This window comes from Hordeum vulgare, chromosome 2H, assembly GCF_904849725.1.
Source record: "Hordeum vulgare subsp. vulgare chromosome 2H, MorexV3_pseudomolecules_assembly, whole genome shotgun sequence".
Taxonomy (NCBI): domain Eukaryota; kingdom Viridiplantae; phylum Streptophyta; class Magnoliopsida; order Poales; family Poaceae; genus Hordeum; species Hordeum vulgare.
This window is the reverse complement of record NC_058519.1, coordinates 23,273,044-23,295,292: the sequence shown is the minus strand read 5'-3', so window position 1 is coordinate 23,295,292 and position 22,249 is coordinate 23,273,044. Positions and strand designations below refer to the sequence as shown.

The window sequence follows — 22,249 nt, the reverse complement described above, 5'->3', positions numbered from 1 at the left end:
GTCTTCTCGTGTTCCCCTTTAATCCAAGAGTCAGCCTTCCCCGGGTTTTTGGAGCGTAGAACATTCTTGTGTCTCACGATATACGGAGCCACCACGGTGGAATTGTGTAGAAATGTGTAGTGTGCTTGAGAGAAAGAATGCCCGTCCATACATACTTTTGCTTTCCTTCCTAGTGTGCCTTTTCCTGTCAGCCTACCCTCATACCGAGATTCAGGAACACCAATCGGCTTAAGGTCAGGAAGAAAGTCCACACAAAACTCAATGACCTCCTCTATTCCATAGCCCTTGGAGATGCTTCCTTCTGGCCTAGCACGGTTACGGACATATTTCTTTAAGACTCCCATGAACCTCTTGAAGGGGAACATATTGTGTAGAAACACATGACCGAGAATTCTAATCTCTTCGACTAGGTGAACTAGGAGGTGTGTCATTATATTGAAGAAGGATGGCGGGAACAACAGCTCAAAGCTGACCAGACATTGGACCACATCAATCTGTAACCCTGATAGACTTTCTCGATCGATTACCTTGTGAGAAATTGCATTGAGGAATGCACATACCTTCACAATTGCCAGGCGAACATTTTCCGGTAGAATTCCCCTCAATGCAACCGGAAGCAATTGCGTCATAAGCACGTGGCAGTCATGAGACTTTAGGTTTTGGAATTTTTTGTCTTTCATATTTACGATTCCCTTTATATTCGACGAGAAGCCAGTCAGGACCTTGATACTGAACAGGACTTCAAAGAAGATTTCCTTCTCTTCCTTAGTAAGAGCGTAGCTGGCACGCCCTTGAAACTGCCCTGGATGTATGCCATCTCTTCCTTTATGACGTTCCTGGTCCTCCCGTGCTTCCGGTGTATCTTTTGACTTCCCATACAAGCCCAGGAAGCCTAGAATATTCACGCAGAGATTCTTCGTCAGGTGCATCACGTCGATTGCCGAGCGGACCTCATGGACTTCCGAGTAGGGTAGCTCCCAAAATATAGATTTCTTCTTCCACATGGGTACGCGCTTATCAGGGCCGTTAGGAACAGGTTGGCTGCCAGGACCCTTTCCAAAGATTACTTTTAAATCTTTGATCATACCAAATACTTCAACACCAGTACGGATGACAGGCTTCCCCCGGGATTCTGCCTTGCCATTGAAATGCTTGCCTTTTTTCTTTAAGGGATGCTTGGGCGGAAGAAAACAACGATTGTACGGATACACATTCTTCCTACAGTTGTCGAGATATATACTTTCTGTCTGATCCAAACAGTGCGTGCATGCATTGTATCCCTTGTTTGACTGTCCTGAAATGTTACTAAGAGCAGGCCAATCATTGATGGTTACGAAAAGCAACGCTCGAAGGTCAAATTCCTCTTGTTTGTGCTCGTCCCACACACGTACACCTAGTTCGGCCCACAGGTGTAAAAGTTCATCAACTAATGACCTTAGGTACACATCAATATCGTTGTCGGGTTGCTTTGGACCTTGTATAAGCACTGACATCATAATGAACTTCTGCTTCATGCACAACCAAGGAGGAAGGTTGTAGATACATAGAGTAACGGGCCAGGTGCTGTGACTGCAACTCTGCTCCCCAAAAGGATTCATGCCATCTGTACTCAGACCTAACCATAAGTTCCTTGCGTCAGCTGCAAATCTCGGGAACTCTCTCTCGATTTTTCTCCACTGCCGACCATCAGCGGTGTGCCTCAACTTATCGTCTTTCATACGATCTTCCATGTGCCATCGCAACAACTTCGCATGATCTTTATTTCTGAACAGACGTTTCAACCGTGGTATTATAGGAGCATACCACATCACCTTGGCAGGAACCCTCTTCCTGGGTGGCTCGCCCTCAATATCACCAAGGTCATCTTTTCTGATCTTATACCGCAATGCAGTGCATACCGGGCATTTATCCATATTCTCGTACTTCTCATCGCGGTAGAGGATGCAGTCATTAGGGCATGCATGTATCTTCTGCACGTCTAATCCTAGAGGGCAGACAAGCTTCTTTGCTTCGTACGTGCTGGCGGGCAATTCGTTCTTTCTTGGAAGCATCTTCTTCATCAGTACCAGCAACTTTTCGAATGACGAGTCAGTCACACCGGTCTCTGCCTTCACTTCAGCAATTCTAGTGTGCTACCCAGCTTCTTCTGGCCATCTTCACAAGTTGGGTACAACAATTTGTTGTGGTCCTGTAACATCTGCTCGAACTGCAACCTCTCTTTTTCTATGTCGCAACCTCGCCGTGCATCAGAAATGACCCGGCCAAGATCATCAGCGGGCTCATCTGGTTCCCGTTCTTCATCCTGATCTTCTTCTTCATTGTCTTCCATTGCGGTATCAGCATACTCAGGGAACATAGATCGGTAGTTGTCATCATCATTCTCTTCTTCTTCATCATCGTCTTTCATCATAACCCCTCTTTCTCCGTGCTTGGTCCAAACATTATAGCCTGACATAAAACCGGACCGAAGCAGGTGGCTCTGAATGACTCTTGAGGAAGTGTAATCCTTCTCATCCCGACATTCAACACATGGACAAAACATATAGCCACCACCATGCTTGTTCGCATCGGCTGCATCTCGAAAAGAATGCACGCCTTCTCTGTAAGCGGCTGTGCGTCGATCACCGTACATCCATGGATGGCTCATCTGCGTTATACGACAATATATCAAATACAATCACGATCCTAAAAACTAGTACCGCACGGTCTAAACGAGGAAATATAGTTGCTAACCTTTTAGAATAAGTAGAAATAAAGAGGAAGAGGTTTAAGCGTGGCTCGGGCATCTCATATTGTAGTTGTGTTCGGTGAACTGAAGCGCCATCGCTCTAACACACATTTCAACAAACACCTCTAGTGCATCAAAAAAAAAAGTGGAAAGCAAGCACCCACCCACAATCCTCCATCCAAGAAAAATGCAACGAAGAGGGGAGAGGGGGACTGTGCTATATATAGGCAGAGGACTTTAGTCCCGATTTGAGACACAAACCGGGACTAAAGGTGACGCACATGCGGGCTGCCCACCGCGTAGCCCTTTAGTCCCGGTTTGAGACACGAACCGGGACTAAAGGCTCCTTACGGGCCGGGACTAAAGCCTCAAGGGAGGATATGAGAATTGGGGCGACGTGGCCGGGCCTTTAGTCCCGGCCCAGAGGCAGGCCGGGACTAAATGGTCCCGGCCAAAGGCCCGTTTTCTACTAGTGGAAGGTAACACCCCTTGTATGAGTTAGAATGTTTAAGGAGATCAGCAATTTTATTTGACCCGGGGACGAATGTTCTGGAAGGGAACCATGTTATAAATCTGGGCCGGGACTAAATGGTCCCGGCCAAAGGCCCGTTTTCTACTAGTGGAAGGTAACACCCCTTGTATGAGTTAGAATGTTTAAGGAGATCAGCAATTTTATTTGACCCGGGGACGAATGTTCTGGAAGGGAACCATGTTATAAATGTGAATGCATCCACTCCTACCTACACTGCATATGCAGTGGATGCGGAACAGCCGAAGCATCATCGATCTACTTCACCGTATATTAGTTGTAACATATTTTGAGTATGCACACTGTTCATTCCACCATAAGACTACATATACTGTGCTTTAAAAAAAGGATTATACAGTGCAAGATGAGGAATTATGCTGAGATGGTTAAGTAAAAAAGCAAGAGTATCGCCGATACAACGAACAGGGGCAGGGGCGGGGGCTGTTATAGAAGAAAATAAAACGGCGAAGAAAATATATGCATACTGGACCTGGCCCTATGCTAAGGAGAAAAGTATCGGGTGCTCCCAGCCTTGGGATACTCGTCAAAAATCGTTTCAAAATGTTTTTAAAAAGTTCGAAATAAATTATAAATATTTACTAGGGATGTGACTACAACCCCTACAAACACCAGTTTCGAAATCAAAATGCACACTGAGAAACAAAAAAGAGAAATCTAGATGTAGATACTGTCAATGTTGCATTTGTCTTTTTTACACTATATTCATGGTAGATTTCACATTTTTTATTTTCAATGCGTGTTTCGAGTTTAGACCGGAAATTTTTAGGGCATGTAGTCACATCTCATGTAAACATTCACAATTTTTAAAAAGAAAAATGAGACATTAAATAATGATTTTTGACATTTGAGTACTGGGAGCACCCAAGGCTGGGAGCACCTGATACTAATTACTTTGTCATTATTTTGATTACTTTTGAAACGTGATATTTTTTGCTCACTGTTTTGAAGAAAAAAAATCCCTAAAAAAGACTGAAACAACCTAGAGACAATTTTAATTTCTGCGTTGCCTGGTATTTTGCACGCTTCAAATTTCGTGAAATTCATATTGACCACCAAAACTGCATTTTTGCAACGGGTTGTCTAGGTTATGAAAAAATATTTTTAAAAATCAGGCAAATGGAGAGTGGATACAAACTTAGAGCATCTACAGTCTCGACTTTGCAAATCTGACAACTCAAACGTCCGCACACATGTCCGGCTGCGTCCGCGGACACTAATCAAGCTCTAAATTTACTTTCTCACAACCGAAGACCTCAAATATTATATCTCAAATCCATACAAACTCATGTAACTACTACGTCGATGCATTACACACATTGTCCGGTTACTCCGTCACTACTAACATTTCATCGGACTACCAAAATTTCGCATGTTTGAATATAGTGGACATCATTTATGACTGCCCTTGCCCTTTCCGGAGCCCTTGCCGTCCTTCCATCGGAAGTACTGGTTGAAGACATAGTAGGAATTGAGCCGAATCTTCTCGTCTCGGAGTTGTCCTCGCCGTCATTGACATCCTTTTTCACCTTTGGTGGCAAGACGACCATTTCACGGACCGCCCAATTCTCCTCTCGGGTGAGGGCGCGCATGTTGCTCCGTTGCCATTTCTACAAAATGCGGATGCGGGTGCGGATGGCTTCCTTCTTTGTGTCTGCCCGAACCGCCGCATTAGCCACCTCTGTCGTTGCCATTTCCTCTGCGACACGGGCCTCGGCGGCCCTTATCCTCTCCTTCCCACGGCGGGCAGCCAGTTCCCGGTGGGACTCACAGTCTACCGGACCGGTGATGCGGACCGACATTGCCTCCTCCAACCTCCTCGGGATGACACCCAGTCGACGGATCATGACTGGTCGGTGTGAGATCCCTTGTCCACCATGCCTGAGAAGGCTGGAGATCGACATAGGTGAGCTTGGATGACGGATGGGAGTGAAATGGCTAATGTTTGGCCCGACGAGCGGATGGGGACGAATATATGTGGGGTAAATGCGGGCCAGCGCGGATCAGGCCGACATGACGGGCGTGCCCTAGAGCGTCCGTGCGTCCCCGTACCTGCCCCATATTTGGGTTAGATATGAAAGATGCCGGTTAGGCCGGACGTTTGAGGCCCGTTTGAGACGCCCGTCTGTGTTGATATTTCATGACCGGTCAACGACCGTACGGCCATGCCCGTGCATTTGAGACGGATATGAGAGATCCGGTTATAGAAGCTCTTAGCCTTGTACAATGGCATAAAATAAGGGAGCACATATCCATTGTTAGTTATGCGAAAAATAACTATTTGTCAGCCAATTCTATGAGTCATTGGATCTAAGAAGAATGACTCGATGCCTTTCTTCTTCATTGAACAATTTTTGTTGGATGACGAACAACCTGACAAACATGCGCATGTTCTCCTCCTCATCTTTCTCTTTCTTTCTTCCTCATGTTTCAAAGGATGTTGATAGTTTGATTCTAATACCAAACAGATCTCATAGCAAAGCCTAACATCTAAAGTCGAAGGCCCCAACCAAGTCGCTTGCCGGGTCTAGGGCACATACTGGTCCGGCACACTCTCAGAGTCTGCCGCCACCATCTTTCATTTATCCACTTTCAGAGCAGGTACTGACGCATCGTCCATATCAGGTCTACCGTCGATGCCACCCTGACGTCAGCCAACGCCACCTCCCTAAGCACATCCATCATAACGAATTTGACGTCGAGACTCTACTGCGCCATGCCGCCGGGACCCGCCGTCATCGTCGCGATAGATACCAGTCGCACCACCTTCTGCTCTAGATTGCCTCCAACGCCAATCAAACATTGTCCACCACCGTCGGTGCAGTGCGGATGCCGAAGCTGATACCTCCTGGCTTGCACGCACCTCCGCCAAAACAATGCAGTCTGCATCGCCCTCGCGTCGTCTCCTTCCCCCGTCGGTCGCTCGTCCATGCGAACAACGATGGGTACTATTGCCGTGCCATCACCCCGTGTGCACTTCGGAATCGGAGGCTCGCGCCGCCCGCCGCGAGAGGCAAGGGGCAAGGGAGAGGGACTCGGCGGAGCAATCCACGCGTCTGTCAGTGTCGCGGTCGTAACGTTTGAGAGACCGGATTTACCAACTGTGTTTATAGATGCTTTGGGAGTGTTGTTTTTAATAAAGATTCGGTAGGATAAGGCCGGGCCCATCCTGTACGTGTCACGTGCATGACCTGAATTTTCACCAAAACCCAAAAATACGATTTTGTGGATCATATTTCTGACAACTCAACGCCAATTCGTGCACAATTTAGTACTCAGCGTTATATGACAACCACAGGCGGGCAGGAGGACGACACTCTCGTTTAAAATACACTGACAGATTAAGCCAGACCACGCAACATTATTGCCAGATCCAACCTCCACTGCAAGAGCGACAGACACACACACAGCGGCCGGCCAGCCGCGTGCGACGACCATGGAGATGGAGCTGGAGCTGCTGCGGGACAGCGTCCCCATGGTGTCCCTGGCCGCCGCGGCCGCCGCACTGTACGCGCGCGTGGCCTCGTCGCTCCTCCGCCCCGGCCTCCCGCGCCTCCTCGCGCTGCTCCCGCTCTTCCCGTTCCTCGCCGCCGCTCCCCTGGCTTTCACTTCCTCCGCCATCGCCCGGGGCACCGCCGCCTTCTTCCTGGCTTGGCTCTGCGCGTTCAAGCTCGCCCTCCTCGCCGCCGGCCGCGGCCCGCTCGACCCCGCGCTCCCCGTGCTCCCGTTCCTCTTCACCGCCTTGCTCCCCGTCAAGCTCCGCCGCGCTGGCAGCGCCGGGGCGTCCAAGGGCAGTCCTCTGCCGTCGCTCTGCTCTTGCGCGGCCAAGGTCGCCGTCATAGCCGCCATCCTCCGCGTCTACCAGTACAACGCTCGGCTGCATCTCTACGCGCGCCGGGCCCTCTACGGCGTCCACATTTACTGCTTCCTCGACCTCTTCTTCCCCTGCATCGCGATGGCCGCCGGCGCGCTCGGCATGGAGACGGAGCCGCAGTTCGACCGCCCCTACCTGGCCTCCTCGCTGCGGGACTTCTGGGGCCGCAGGTGGAACCTCATGGTGTCCGCCATCCTCCGGCCGTCGGTGTACGACCCCGTGCGCGCGCGCGCCGGGAACCCCGCGGGCGTGCTGGCCACCTTCCTCGTGTCCGGGCTGATGCACGAGGGCATGGTGTACTACCTCAGCCTCCGGCGGCCGGACGGCAGGATGACCGCATTCTTCCTGCTCCACGGCGTTTGCTGCGTCGCCGAGGGGTGGTGCGCGCGGCGGTGGGCGGCGAGGGGCTTGCCGTCGCCGCCGCGGGCCGTGGCGACGGTGCTGGTGGTGGTGTTCGTCGCGGGCACGTCGTTCTGGCTCTTCTTCCCGCCGCTGTGCAAGGACGGTGTGGAGGAGAAGCTGCTGGAGGAGTGGGCTGCCGTTGCCGCCTTCTTCCTCGACGCCGGCAGAAAGATTAGTCACGTTGTAAGTTCACGAGCGACTAACTAGTAGGAAAATAAATGTCAGATTTATTGGGACTCTAACCAAATAACCAACCATCATTGCATTGTCTTGTTTACCATGTTAAAGTTTGAGAAATGAACCATCATTGCATTGTCTTGTTTACATGTTAAAGTTTGAGAAATGAAATATACACTCTCAAAAGTTTCATAAGTGAGAAAAATGTAACAATGCATTGTTGATTTCGTAGTGACAACTTAAGCGAAAATACAAAGGTGCACATGGGTTCACGCCCATCCACATGAATAGTAAATTTGTAAAAAAAATACTTTTTTTAATTCTGAAATGTCACGGTAAGAAATTTAGTCGATCATTCTACTCACGTGGAAAGTTTCATGATGTATTGACATCTATGATATTTTTAGTGAAGAAAATACAATTGTGGCCATACTATTCATTAAAGAGTGTTTTAAATACAGCTTTCATTTTATCATTTTTGTCCAGATTACCAGGGATGTAATTTCTTCATGAAACTTCATACGGGTATACTGGTTGACTATGCATATTACAACAATAAATTCAGATTTTTTTTTGTTTTCTATAGAATTATTTTGAAGTTATTTTTTATAAAGGATGCACATGCACTCATGTTCACCAAATCCACATAGCAACTTAAGTGAACATAAAACAAGGAGTAATGCTATATCCACGTAAAGACTTACGTATGTTTACGGGCTGGGCTGATTTGACTATGTTTAATTGAATTAAGGTGGAGGATTAGGCACCCTGGAAATCAAGGGGGGGAGGGGGGCTCAGTATTAGATTAAGGAAAAATAAGAGTTATTACGTAAGATTTCGTAGACTTATGCGTAAGTCTAGCATTATTGTACAAGAAGTAGCAAAGTATTTTTCTTAACAAAGGGATGAGTTGCAACTCCTTTGGAGCGTTGAAGACGGAAAATGCAGCCTGGCTAGTCGGAGCGCTTCTATGGATGCCACGAAGAAGTTTGATCATGCGGAGAATGGTCGCAAAGGCATCACAATCCTTCCTCTTCCTTAGAGTCCGCCAAAGCTGAAAGAAAATAGACTATTTAAAAATATAATTAGCGTGTTGCGACGTGATGACCGCTTTGATATTGCAAGTTTGTTACGAGACATCCAAAGCGCATATGCTAGCGCACTTAAGGTTCACCAGGCCAACCGACGATGATGCATGTGGGGCGGGAATTGAGAAGCCTAAGAGCTAGTGTTCAAGTTAAGAGCAAAACCCTGATGAACACATCCCCAAAGAAATTTGGCCAAGTTGATTTTTATGCCCGAGTCATTTCTAGAGATTGATGGCAGATGGGAGACGGTCAGCATCAGCCTGCCAAATGAAAATATGAACTTTCATTGGCACCCTAGCGACCCACTGAGCTTTGGCGAAACTATCTTTGGGCCCATTGGCCAACTTAGCGTACCTAACTGATCGAATCGGGCTCTTCAATAAAAAAATCGTGCTCTTCAATAATGGTGGCATTTTAGATGTCAGCACACTTCCTTCGGAGACAAGGACCTAAGGGACCCAAGCCACCTCCCCGGAGGCAAAAATGTCACTAACAAAAAACATGAGGCTCCATCGTAATAGAGGACATAGCAGGATACACGTCACAAAAATGATTTGTCGGGATAGCAAGGTGATAACCAAAAAATTGGTGTCAATGTCGTTACCAATCTTAAGTACGCCTCCTAGGTTGAATGCTTCCTTACATTTTTGGATCCTATTCCAAAATTTTGACAACATTTTACGTCAGTAGCAAAGAAAGGAGAAGCCGAAAAATATTTAGCTTTGAGAATACAGCCCCACAACCCATAATTGTTTTGAGACAACCTCCAGATCCATTTGGTGATAAGAGCTAAGTTCATCTTTCTAGTATTAGTGATCTCTAGGCCTCCGTCAGGCTTACGCCTACATATGTTAACCCATTTGACCATGTGGTATTTTCATTTTTTGGCGTTGGCTTCCCTAAAGAACCGAGCACGAACTTTATCACATTTGACATGGACACCCTCCCCAGGAAGGAACATATCCATATCAGAGGTTGGGATGGTTGAAGGGCAAGCATCAGTAAGGGTTAGCCTAGCAGCCAAAGATATGAGTTTACATTACGAGGGATTGCAACGGTAAATAACATTTATTAACAATAGGATCCCAATCCGATTCAGTGAGTGTTCTCACTATTAGGAAAATGTTTTTAACGACCGTATATGTGGTCGCTAAAAGTATGATTGTGGTCGCTAATGGTCATTAACGACCACAATCTGATGGTCGTATTCTCCGTCGTTAAAAGTATAACGACCACATACCTTTTGTGGTCGTTATTCTTGTAACGACGGGATGTTGTGTCGTCGTCAATCCCAAGAAATAACGACCACAATTGTAGTATTAACGACCACTTATGTCATTGGTAATAATGCTATAATCGTGGCCAAAGTATCATTAACGACCACTCTCTTCACCATTTCGCTATCCTTCAGAACACACTTATATTTAGTTAGACATCCCATTCGACGATCACTATGTGCAACATCCAATATTTGAATATTAACATCCACATTCACAAAGAAATAAAAGAATCCGTGATGAAATGATCATAGAGTCTTTTATTAATAGAAATACCAAAACCCGGATGTACAATTCTGAAATAAAAATATAATTTAAGAAATTTGAGTCAAAAACACTCTTTCTATGACAAATGTACATGCTCATATCTATTCGAAAAATGAGACAACTAGAAAGGTAATATTTATTAATCTTCAATCGAGGTACACCATCTTGTTTGAATCGATGCCATTCTTCATCGGCATTACAATGCCTCTTGATTCTTCTATATATTATGGTGGACCATCGGTTCTTCAAAATGTTGAGTGGTTTATGTAAGTCAATCTGTGTAAATAAATTCGCACAAACTACACTAGCATATAAAATCAATGTATGAGAACACATTACTTCATCATTCATAACTGCAATATATTATGAGTAAATTGAGGACAATAAAGTGTATACATAATTCTTGGTAAACATGCTACTTCGAAACTCACTTTTGGAATCATCTGCATCCCAATTTGTACTAAATAAGCCTTGTGTATTTGTTGGCACATCATTTGCATCTATGAAAACAAGAAATCACATTATATATTATCCAATACTCCCTCTGTTCCTAAATATAAGTCATTTAAAATATTTCATTAGGAGTCTACATACGGAACAAAATGAGTGAATCAATACTTAAAGTATGTCTATATACATCCGTATGTAGTCAACTAGTGGAATCTCTAGAAAGACTTATATTTAGAAACGGAGGGAGTAGAAGATAGCATCAATAATATTTTTATGTTTGAGTAGTACCTTTTGTAGCATGATGAAAAAAAGATGGTAGGAACTAGGACTACACATATTCTATGTCACATAATAATTAGTTCAGAGCACCTGGATGATACAGAGGGCACAATGGCTGCAATGGTCGAAACGTTCAGTCACATGCAGTTACAAATTTTTGGGCAGCAGAGGGCTCAAGAAACTCGACCAGCAGTTGACAAGGTATAGTAATAACATGAAAGGGCGTTGCAACTCCGTGTTATTCCCTACAAAAGAACACGTTGAATTACTTGAAGACACAGAATAGATCCAGTTCATAGTTGCTTGCGTACAAGCAAACAAAATAATTTCTGAATTTCTAACCAAGGTAACACAACGTTAGCTTAGCTAGATGTAGCCTAGTTTTGAAATAAAGAAGTATGTTTTCAACATCTTACTGCTAGAACTTAAAAATGTGTGTTAACTTCTATTCTTCACTGCATCTTTCTGGCCGGCATAACATATGGCACCTAAAAATCTTTCAGGGCACTCCTGAGGTCTTCCTCGATAGTTTCTATCATACAGTAAGAATAAATTTCAGTAACAAATGAATTTATAATGCCTCAAGTGACAAATCAACTATGAACAAAGGATATGTAATCTGAAAAGGAGGCCACGATTGCACTTAATTCGGAGCAGAATGACATTAAAACAAAGGTTGTGCTAGGTTCATCATCGTCCTTGCATTACATCAAACATGTGGTGGGCAAATTATAGTAACACGGAAACAACACATCTTCCTGATGTGCTTTATTTACTATTGGACATGGATGTGGTTGCAGCCAACGAAAGCGACGCCGACGCCGACTGCAATCTGTTACCTATGACAATCCCAAATATACGATGCCAGCGAGGAGGGGTAAAGAAATACAGTACATCAGATCAGGAGGCGTAAACGAAGGACGAGGGATGGTTAATCTGCTAACCTGCGGTCGTGGAGCAGGTCGGAGACGCCCTGTCCCCATGGTGTGCCCCGGCGTCCGTGGAAGTGGAACCCTTTACATCACGGGGACGCCGTTGTGGCCGTCGGCCTGGGATGGCACATACTTTGACAATGAGGTTGGACGGCGGCGACTTAGCTGTACGTATATCCACGTCCGACACTTCTCGGGCACCAAGACGCTCCATGGGCCATGGCCGCGTAGTCGCCATAGTTCTCTAGTGTCTATCTTAGGAAGGACATATTAAAGGGTATACCTAACAAACTAGCGCTCTGTAGTTAATATCCTAACAAATCATTTTTTAAGTCGGTCAAATCGTTAATTATTCCCAAAGAAATCGGATCACTAACAAATGACGACCACACACAAGCCCAATATAACGACGGGAGACCCCTGGTCGTTAAAGAGACATCCTAAACCAAAGTTTGGACGTGGGGTAAGCTGATGTTACAAGTAACGACGAAGCATTATTGGTGGCCAGTCGTTAATGACTCAAATTCTAGTAGTGTCTATTAGTGTAAGGCAGAGCAAGGTAGGAGATGCACAAGGGAGGCCAAGGGAGACCCTCAGACTCCGATAACCCAACAAGAAAGACTTCACTTTTAGCCAAGTTGATTTTTATTCCCGACATGGCCTCAAAACAAATGAGGATGGTTTTAATCGTGCCAATGTTATGGAGGTCCGGCTAGAAAAGAAGGACCGTGTCATCCGCGTACTGTAAGTGAGAAACCCCTCCCAGAATTAAGCTCGGCACCGCACCCTTATGTGACTCCATGGTACAAAATATATTTAGCATTAGTTACTGCCATGGTGGTGGTGTACTTACCAGCTCATGGTGTAACAACAAGTACCCCCATGGTGGCAGTTATCATATTATCTGAAAACTTGTTGCATCATAGGATGGCAACTACTAGCTATGTTTTATTGGAAATTGTTTAGAAAATAGTTACAATTGTAAGGGCGATGTAGTTAGCATCAAGATGTAGTTAACTACAGGAATGCAGTTAACATGATGGTTAGTACCAGTGGAGTTCTTCCAACTACAGGATACCAACAAACATGTGAACATAGTGAAGGTTATCCCAAAAAAGAATCCAATATTACACTTTTTTGGCATATAATTTATGCTTTGTTAGTCTAATTTGTGATCATAGCTTAACTGGAAATCCATGGGGGGCTTATATATTTGGAAGGATGGAGAAAGTTAAGCTCGAAATCCAAGAGGATCTTATAAATTTGGAAGGACGGAGAACACAATGCCACAACCTTGAGCCAACGACGCATCATTCGTTACTCACTTTTGAGTTTATTTGTTTGTTCCTTCAAAAAAGATGAGGACAAAATGGATGAGAAAAGAGAAACCGTGAGACTTAGGAGAAAATTACTGAGTAAATTGCAATAGAAAAAACACAGTTGGGGACCTTAATTTAAATACCACAGTTGGTGACCTCAATTTAAAAACCGCCGTCTTTTGATATATATATATTTTTAAACTGTAATCATTGTGTTGAGAGTTTTCGAAAGACGCTAATCAGCCACTGAAGGATGTTGATACCGTTTCTGATGGATGGGGCCCGCTGTAAGTGCTGGCATGGCATCAAAACTTGACACTGTTTTACTGGGCCGTTAAACTGGGGTAGGGCCCACCCGTCAGTGTGCATTGTGGACACACACTTTCCTCTCTCTCTCTATATATATATCTCCCAGACATTCTGTCGAGCACCCCCGTCACCGCAGACAGCCGCTGGCGCTCTGCCTCTGCACCCAGTGTCCAACCGTCGGTGAGCCTGGGGTCGAGCGTCGCCGCCTTCGTCGGGGAGCCCGGCAGAGCACAGCAATCCCGACCAGGGGGCGCGAGCTGCAAGGGCGCGATGCGGAAGTGAGCACGTCGCCGAAGAAGGGGCTCAGTGGCGAACGCCTCCGCGCGCGGGAGGAGCTCACTGTGTGGCTGCGTGGTGCGTGCATATGTTGGTGCGCTGTTGTGTGCGTGATGGCCATGCAACTTGGCTGGGTTGCTGGCTGGGTGTAGTGCCTGGTTACCCCGTGCCCCTGTTAGACATAATCACGATTAGACAACAGAGTCCGGCACGAACTCGTAGCTTTAGCCGAGTCGGTCATGTATTGGTAGGATAGTAGTACTATATATACTTGTACGTGGCTCCCCTGTAAACTATCAAGATCGAAAGATCAAAGCAATAAAATCCCAAGGCTCGGTACGAGCCTTTTGGCCAACTCGCGTATTGTCTTCTCGCCGAAACTACGTAGTGCAAGCTAGCTAGCCACCGCTGCTACAATCCATCCAGCTACCTGACTGGCTGCTTAGGAACGTACGCGCAACTAGGCTGTACGTGCGTCTTCTGCTGCTGCGTACGTACGTGCTTCGACGGAAAGTATTCGTCTGGAGCAACGTCCGACGCGGGTCTGTGCCAACAATTGGTATCAGAGCCACTTCCATGCCGAGTCCTCCATGCTTGACAAGAGACATACTGGATCCACACGATCCAAGTTGAGGACGTAGAGTCTGTTTGGTGACCTCTGCACCTTCATGATCAGCATTCTCTGACGGTCATACCCCCATAGATAGCCATCTTCGAGCACAATCTTGCAACCACGCTCCTCGAGCTGGCCAAGACTTATGATGTTGCTCTTTAGCTTGGGAATATAGTACACATCTGTGAGTACCTTGTGACCGCCATTCTTCAGCTCAAACAGGACAGTACCTCGCCCTGTGACGTCAACGGTCCGCCCGTCACCGAACCGAACTGTGCCTCCAACCGAGAGATTTAGCTCAGAAAACTGGTCCTTGTCACCGGTCATGTGGTTGCTTGCTCCCGTGTCGAGGTACCGACAAAATTTGAAGAAGCAAATACTGAGGAGTGTTGGCGTCGTGCTATGGATGAAGAGTTGGGATCAATACGAGACAACAAAGTATGGGATCTCGCTGATCTTCCCAACGGTCACAAATCCATAGGGCTCAAGTGGGTGTACAAAGTCAAGAAGGATGCCGAAGGAAACTTGGTCAAACATAAAGCTCGACTCGTAGCTAAAGGATTCGTGCAAGAGCAAGGTGTGGACTTCGAGGAAGTGTTCGCTCCAGTCACAAGGATGGAATCGGTGAGGCTAGTTATAGCTCTCGCGGCTCAAGAATCTTGGAGGCTACATCACATGGATGTAAAATCTGCGTTTTTGAACGGGGAGTTGGAAGAAGAAGTATACGTGAAGCAACCACCGGGGTACATCAAAGAAGGAGAAGAACACAAGGTGTTGAAGCTACACAAGGCATTGTACGGGCTACATCAAGCTCCTCGGACATGGAACATCAAGCTTGACCGTACATTGATTTCTCTTGGTTTTGAGAAAAGTCCACTCGAACATGCTATGTACAAGCGAGGTAAAGGCAAGGATCGTCTCTTAGTGGGCATCTATGTTGATGATCTCTTGATAACTGGAGCAGACGAAGACGAGATTGCAAGATTCAAGCTACAAATGAAGGAGCTATTCAAGATGAGTGATCTAGGGCTCTTGACATACTACCTCGGAACCGAGGTACAACAAAAGCCGAATGGGATCACACTATGTCAAGAGGCATATGCAAAGAAGATACTTGAAAGTTGTAGCATGGAGGATTGCAAACCAACTTATGCTCCAATGGAGCCTCGGCTTAAACTTAGCAAAATGAGTGAAGCCCCTGCGTTGATGCAACGGATTATAGAAGTGTGGTCGGAAGCCTAAGGTATCTTGTGAATACACGACCGGACTTGGCCTATTCCGTTGGCATAGTGAGTCGCTTCATGGAAGCACCCACGACTGAACATTGGGCAGCTGTCAAACATATACTCAGGTACATCAAAGGGACAACAAACTTCGGTTGTGTCTATTTGAGAGAGAAAAAGAAGGAGATGGTGGAGCTACTTGGCTACAGTGATAGCGACCTGACAGGAGATGTGGATGACCGTAAAAGTACCTCGGGTCTGGCATATTTCTTGGGCAGGAGTATAGTAACTTGGCTATCACAAAAGCAGAAGGTGGTCGCGTTATCGTCCTGCGAAGCAGAGTATATAGCAGCTGCAACCGCAGCGGGTCAAGGTGTGTGGCTAGAAAGGCTACTCGGTGACCTCACAGATAAAGAACCTGAAAGAGTGGTGCTCAATGTTGACAACAAGTCTGCGTTTGCCCTGTGTAAGAATCCAGTGCATCTAAGCACATAGATATAAGGTATCACTACATACGACAGTGCGTGGAAGAAGGCAAGATTGAATTCAACTACGTTTGCACCGACGACCAGCTTGCAGATATCCTGACCAAGTCTTTGGGACGACAGAAGTTTACAGAGATGCGGAGAAGGATCGGCGTCCAAGCTGTGAAGTGAGGACATCGTGTTTGGGGGGGGTGATTGTTAGACATAATCACCATTAGGCAACGGAGTCTGGCACGAACTCGTAGCTTTAGCCGAGTCGGTCATGTATTGGTAGGATAGTAGTACTATATATACTTGTACGTGGCTCCCCTGTAAACTATCGAGATCGAAAGATCAAAGAAATAAAATCCCAAGGCTCGATACGAGCCTTTTGGCCAACTCGCGTATTGTCTTCTCGCCGAAACTACGTAGTGCAAGCTAGCTAGCCACCGCTGCTACAATCCATCCAGCTGCCTGACTGGCTGCTTAGGAACGTACGCGCAATTAGCTGTATGTGCGTCTTCTGCTGCTGCGTACGTACGTGCTTCGACGGAAAGTATTCGTCTGGAGCAACGTCCGACGCGGGTCTGTGCCAACAGCCCCGTGGCCGCCGGCGCTAGCCTGGTGTGCTTGCCTGGTTGGCGTCCGGCATGCCTGCGTCCAGCGTGACGGGCTGCCGGCGTGGTGCGTCTGTCCATGACGGGCATCTGCTCGGTGCCCTACGGGACGACATCAAGTTGCAGCAGCACTTGCGGCGGGGAGAAGCTGCAGAACGGGGTGAGGGTAACAAGACCTTGTCGCTCAGGTGACCTTCGAGGCTTCGCCGCCGCCGGTTGACGAACCCTGGCTGTGCGCCTCGTATATATATATTCTAGGGGAGTGTCAGGAAGGAGATCATCACCTTCACTTAATTCACCCAAGATTCAAACAACTGGCAGTTGGCGCAAATCCCCCTCAGCCGTCCATCTCCGATCCAACGCACTCCGGGCGCCCATACCGCTTCGCTGAAGGAGGGGGCCTGGACCTCGTTGATCTTCGATCGAACGGTGATCCAGTGCGCGAGAGTCACTGTCTACTTTCCGACAACCCACCACCGGAGCCGCGACTCCGTTTTCAGCACTTCTTTTCCTCTACTTGTAAGGCTATATAAGCCATGATCCTAGCTCGTTTTGGGCATGACTTTTTCCTAGGGTTTCCCCCTCTTGCGTCGCCAGTGTTCCTAGTTGGCTAGCATGTAACAGCTTGTAAGAATTCCTATGCAATTTGCTACTGAAATCAAGTTAGTTCGAGTACTTTCTGTCCACGTTCAATCTTCAGACCGCTCGGGTCGGACAAGGAGACACACGAGTGTAGAAGCTGATGGGTCGGCCCATATACAGTTTACTGCTTGAGTCAAGCAACGTTAGATTTCGGCGCCATGTCAGCACCGACAACGGGACACACTGGTCATGTTCATCGCCAACGGTTGCTAATCAAACGATTGGCGTCTTTTGAAAACTGTCATGACAGTTGTGGTGGTCTTTCGAAAAAGAAACGAAAGGTGGTTGTTTTCTGAATTAGGGCCCCCAATTATAATGTTTTTCTTTTGCATTTTATTCGATAAATACTAATAAGAAGCACATCCAATCTTGCATCTTATCATCAACCGGTGATGCCCTCCTTACAATCCAGACATATATCATTTCTAGTATTGCTAACATTACATAGACACATTCCTTCAAAAGTCGAGACATTTTCTCGCTATCTGTTTTTTCAGACATTCTATAAAAACATTATCAAGACATTCTATAGAAACGGTCCAGCATTCCACACCTTCAGTTCGCCAAAAGCAGAAAAAACAACATCACCTGCTGTGATGATTCCCAGGTCCCAGCTGAAAACAAGTCGTGATTCATCAAACTTGGGAGTCATCCTCGAACCGAAAAAGATTCTACTTTTACAGTGTCAAGTTTGCCAAAACTTTTCACTGTTAAAAGAGCTTTAAACATCAGACGGCTCTGTTACTTAGGAAGTTAATCTTCCTTCCATCTCATTAAATTAGATGCTACTTCTTGCAAGAGGAAATAATGGGCTCTGAAGAAATCCAATCATCTCACAATCCCACTAGTACCCGTGAGGTCGTGAGATCCAACTAAGGGAAAAAAAATAGATACATAAGCATATTTTACAAATAATATATGCATAATAGGACAGCAATTTCCAAGTCATCTGCCTGTATGTTGTTTACACGTCATCACCGCTCACAAGTATTCATCATCAATCTCTCTATATATATCTATTACAGCTTAAGCACAACACGCCGTCCAAATGGATGGCAAAACACGAATGTGATGGTGGCCCAAAATGCCAAGACGAATGAAACAGCACTGACCACATAGAGGATGGAGTCAGAATCATCAGTCACACTTCTTGCAACAGCATTCGGTGATATGGGACCTGAACTTGAAGTGCATGATCTGAGGTTGTTGTTCCCTCTGTAACTGTCATTATCAAATGTGCTGAGCTGACCAGAGCCTGGTAGACATCCTGATAAGTCGTTGTATGCCACAGAAAACACCTCCAGTGATGATATACGGGTTATCTGCAGTGGTATCGATCCAGTCAACCTGTTTTTGGATAGGTCTAAGCTTTCGATCTCGCTCAAGTTTGCAAAGGTTTCAGGGATGGAGCCGGTAAAGAAATTGTTCGACAAATTCAGAGACTTGATATGGCTCAAATTCCCTATCTCCTTCGGAATCTCACCTGAGAGCATGTTTGCAGATAAGTCCATGCCAGACATCGACATGAAGAAGTTGCGTCCATATGTGTAAGGATTCCCTTTAGTTGTGAAGGTGAAGCTTCCAAGATCATAACCACTGCTAAATGAGAAGCTCGAGTAGTCCGTATCGTCAAACACATCAAAACCCCCTCCAAAATAACCGCTGGTTCCGGGCCAAACAATTATGTAGTTTTTATCTTCTTCAAATGGAATGCTACCAATACACGGTGGTACAGTACCCGAAAGTCTGTTGTGAGAGATGTCAATTATACTCAAGTGTTGGAGACGACAGAGATTTGAAGAGATTCGTCCCTCGAACTTATTACTGCCTAACAACAGTAGACTGATTTCAGAAAGATATTGTGTCCACTCAAGGTTGCCTGTGAACTGATTGCGGCTGATATCTAAAGCTGTAATGAAGGAGCTGTTGAAAAATGCATTCGGGAAGCCTGACAGTAAATTCCCAGATATATCCAGATAATAGAGCGATAATGTAACGCTGCAGTTTGGTATACACCCTGTAAAGTAGTTATCTGATAGATCTAATAGCTGGAGACTTGTTAATTTACAAATTTCTGGATGAATGTCACCACTTAAACTATTTCTAGCAAGGCTCAAAGCTTCTAGTCGAGGAAGATCCCATAGTGAAGTGTCCAGTTCTCCAGACATCTTGTTATCATGTAAATCCATGATCTTGACATTACCAGACAGATTTCTAGGGAAGGTCCCTTCAAATTTGTTGTTGTCTAGGTATATTGCCGACATGACTGACAAGTTACTAGCCCCATCAAGTATCAGGCCTCTGAGATTATTATTTGAGAGCTTCAATATATTCAATGCAGAAAAATCAGTGAATAAGCAAGAAGGTACTTTTCCTGTAAAATTGTTATTTGATAGGTCCATAGATTCCATGCTGCCAATGTTGCACAGTGAAGAGGGTACAGCACCAGACATATTATTACGAGAAACGTCGAGAAACTCCAGTTTGGGAAACATTGAACTGATATTGGCCGGCAGTTGTCCTTCAATATTGTTCAGAGATACGTTCACTAGTTGAAGATTAATTTGGTTTTGCCAAATGGGGTATACTGATCCAACTAACAAGTTGTTTGAAAGATCCAGATAAACCAGTGCCGCTTCATTTGTGAAAAGAAAATTGGGCATGCTTCCCGGCAAATTATTGTTGGACAAATCAAGAAACTGCAGATGATTCTGTGTGCGTAGGAAATGTGGTTCTGTAATCATGCTCTTATCAAGGTTGCACCAAGAGATCGCTAGTGTTGTCAATTTAAATTTAGGTACCCAACCATGCATTTTCACTAGAACAACCAAATCAGTATTTCTGGACAGATCTATCTGTTTGAGCTCGGTACAGTTTCTTAGCCAGAAGAAATCAAATTTACCACTTAGCTTGTTTCCGGATAACCGGATAGTTTGAAGCAACGAGTAACAATTCCAAGATGAGTTTATAGGTATATGTCCTTCAAAGAGGTTTTCTGAAAGATCCAGGTACTCAAGGCATGGAAGGGCAAATACAGATGCTGGGAGGCTACCATTCAATCGATTGGATCCCAGATGCAATTCTCGCAGGTTCTGGAGATTTTCTAAACCTGCCAAATATGTATACATGATTTATAGCAAGTCAAATTTAATTGCACCAAACTGAAAAGGGATGTTCAATCTATTCGTTTCAGTACCTATATTTTGAAGAGCCCCACTCATGTTATTTCCCTTGAGATTTATGACCTCCAGAGAAACCAAGTTGCTGACAGATTCTGGGATATTCCCCATGAAACTGTTATCACTGAGGTTGAGATACTTGAGTTTACCCAATCCTTGTAGACCTGAGGAATTGCTTGATTCAGATTAAAATTTTGAAATCAAACTTATTGGAAGGATACTATATATAGAAATGCATGCATGCAACAGAAGTCACATACCGTCAAAATTTTGTAAGCAAGCATAATTTCCCGAGAAATCTAGCAGCTCAAGCTCCCGGAACGAGGAAAAGATTGTCAAGTTGAGGTTCCAGCATGCAACTTCCGTAGATTTGATTGACGTGGAACCATCACTTCCATAGGTAGGGATTGACTGGTAGAGTCGGGAAAGATCGAGACGCGATATTCGCCGTGTGCTATTGTCGCACGTGATCCCTTCCCAGGAGCAGCAGTCATCACCGTGTCCCCATGAACTGGGAACCACGGACTTTGCCCTCATGAACCAAGAGCTAATATCCATGAGGGCCGCCCTTTCCTCTGTTAAGCAACCTGAAGAAGTCGGAGGCATGGAGTGGACTACGCACAGGACCAGGAGCAGGCATCCCCATGGCAAGAAGCAGCCCATTTGAAAGAGAAAAAAAGCTTCTACTTTATCTTTGTGTTCTAGGGTGTAGGCTAGAGAGCACCCTCTTATCTTTCTGCTCCTAGTGGTGTTTATACACCTGCTATTCGAAATGCAATAAACTTGCTTAGTAAACAAAGTTTTAGTCCATGGTCAAAGAAGGTATGCTTGGACAGTAACTTTACCTAAGGCCAACGGTGCTTGGACAGCAACTTTACATAAAGCGAAGGGCACTGTTGACTTACTGAGGAACATTTTGTTGAAGTCTGTGTCCTTTGCTGGGTAGCCGTCGCCGTCCCCCGTCCGAGCTCCTCCTCCTCCTCACCACACAGACGACGATGAAGCCATGCCGGGAGCCGGTCCGCTAGGACCCAGATGGGGCCCACAGGGCCCAGATCTGGGCCGGGGGCGCGCCACCAGCCAACCTGCGTCACCACGCCGTCTCATTGCCAAGGGGCAACACCACCACCTCGCGCGTCGCCGGCCACTGCTGCCGGGTCGCCGGACCGTCGTCGAGCCGAGGAGCACCGCCGCCGCCCCCATGCCCCGGGCAGGGAGCAGCGCACGTGGGGACAGGCAGTCCCGTCGCCGCCAACACCACCCGGTCAAGCGCCGGGGGTGGCCGTCGGCGGCGGCAGGGAGGGAAGGAGGAGGAGGGAGGCCGAAGAGGGGCGGGGCTCGTGCCACCCCGGCCACCTCCCGGGGAGGCGGCCCGGGGCGGATCCGGGAGGGGGAGGGGGGCGGGGACGGCCGGCAGCGGCGGGGCCTAAGGAGGCCGGCGGCGGTGGCGGCGGCTGGGGGAGGGAGGGAACCCTAGGGAGCGGGGGTCGTGGGGGTCCGGGTTCAGAACACTCTCTCAAAACTCAGTCCACTAATGGCTCGCTTAACTTAATTTTAGTCTCTTTAGTATTTGGATCCAAGCATGG

At 46.4% G+C, this 22,249-nt stretch overlaps 2 protein-coding genes across 2 annotated transcripts; one reads left to right on the top strand and one right to left on the bottom strand.

Annotated features, from left to right (window-relative positions):
• Nucleotides 1–6,723: 6,723 nt before the first annotated feature.
• LOC123429311 (acyl-CoA--sterol O-acyltransferase 1-like) lies at nucleotides 6,724–7,811 on the top strand. The gene has a single exon (XM_045113366.1). The coding sequence runs from the start codon at nucleotides 6,751–6,753 to the stop codon at nucleotides 7,756–7,758; it is 1,008 nt and encodes a 335-aa protein (XP_044969301.1). The 5' UTR covers nucleotides 6,724–6,750; the 3' UTR covers nucleotides 7,759–7,811.
• A 10,590-nt stretch (nucleotides 7,812–18,401) lies between these two features.
• Nucleotides 18,402–21,372, bottom strand: LOC123429310 (receptor-like protein 15). Its single transcript, XM_045113365.1, has 3 exons — nucleotides 20,924–21,372; nucleotides 20,681–20,827; nucleotides 18,402–20,593 (listed from the first exon to the last, which is right to left on the bottom strand). The coding sequence occupies exons 1-3, from the start codon at nucleotides 21,324–21,326 to the stop codon at nucleotides 18,504–18,506; spliced, it is 2,640 nt and encodes an 879-aa protein (XP_044969300.1). The 5' UTR covers nucleotides 21,327–21,372; the 3' UTR covers nucleotides 18,402–18,503.
• Nucleotides 21,373–22,249: the final 877 nt, after the last annotated feature.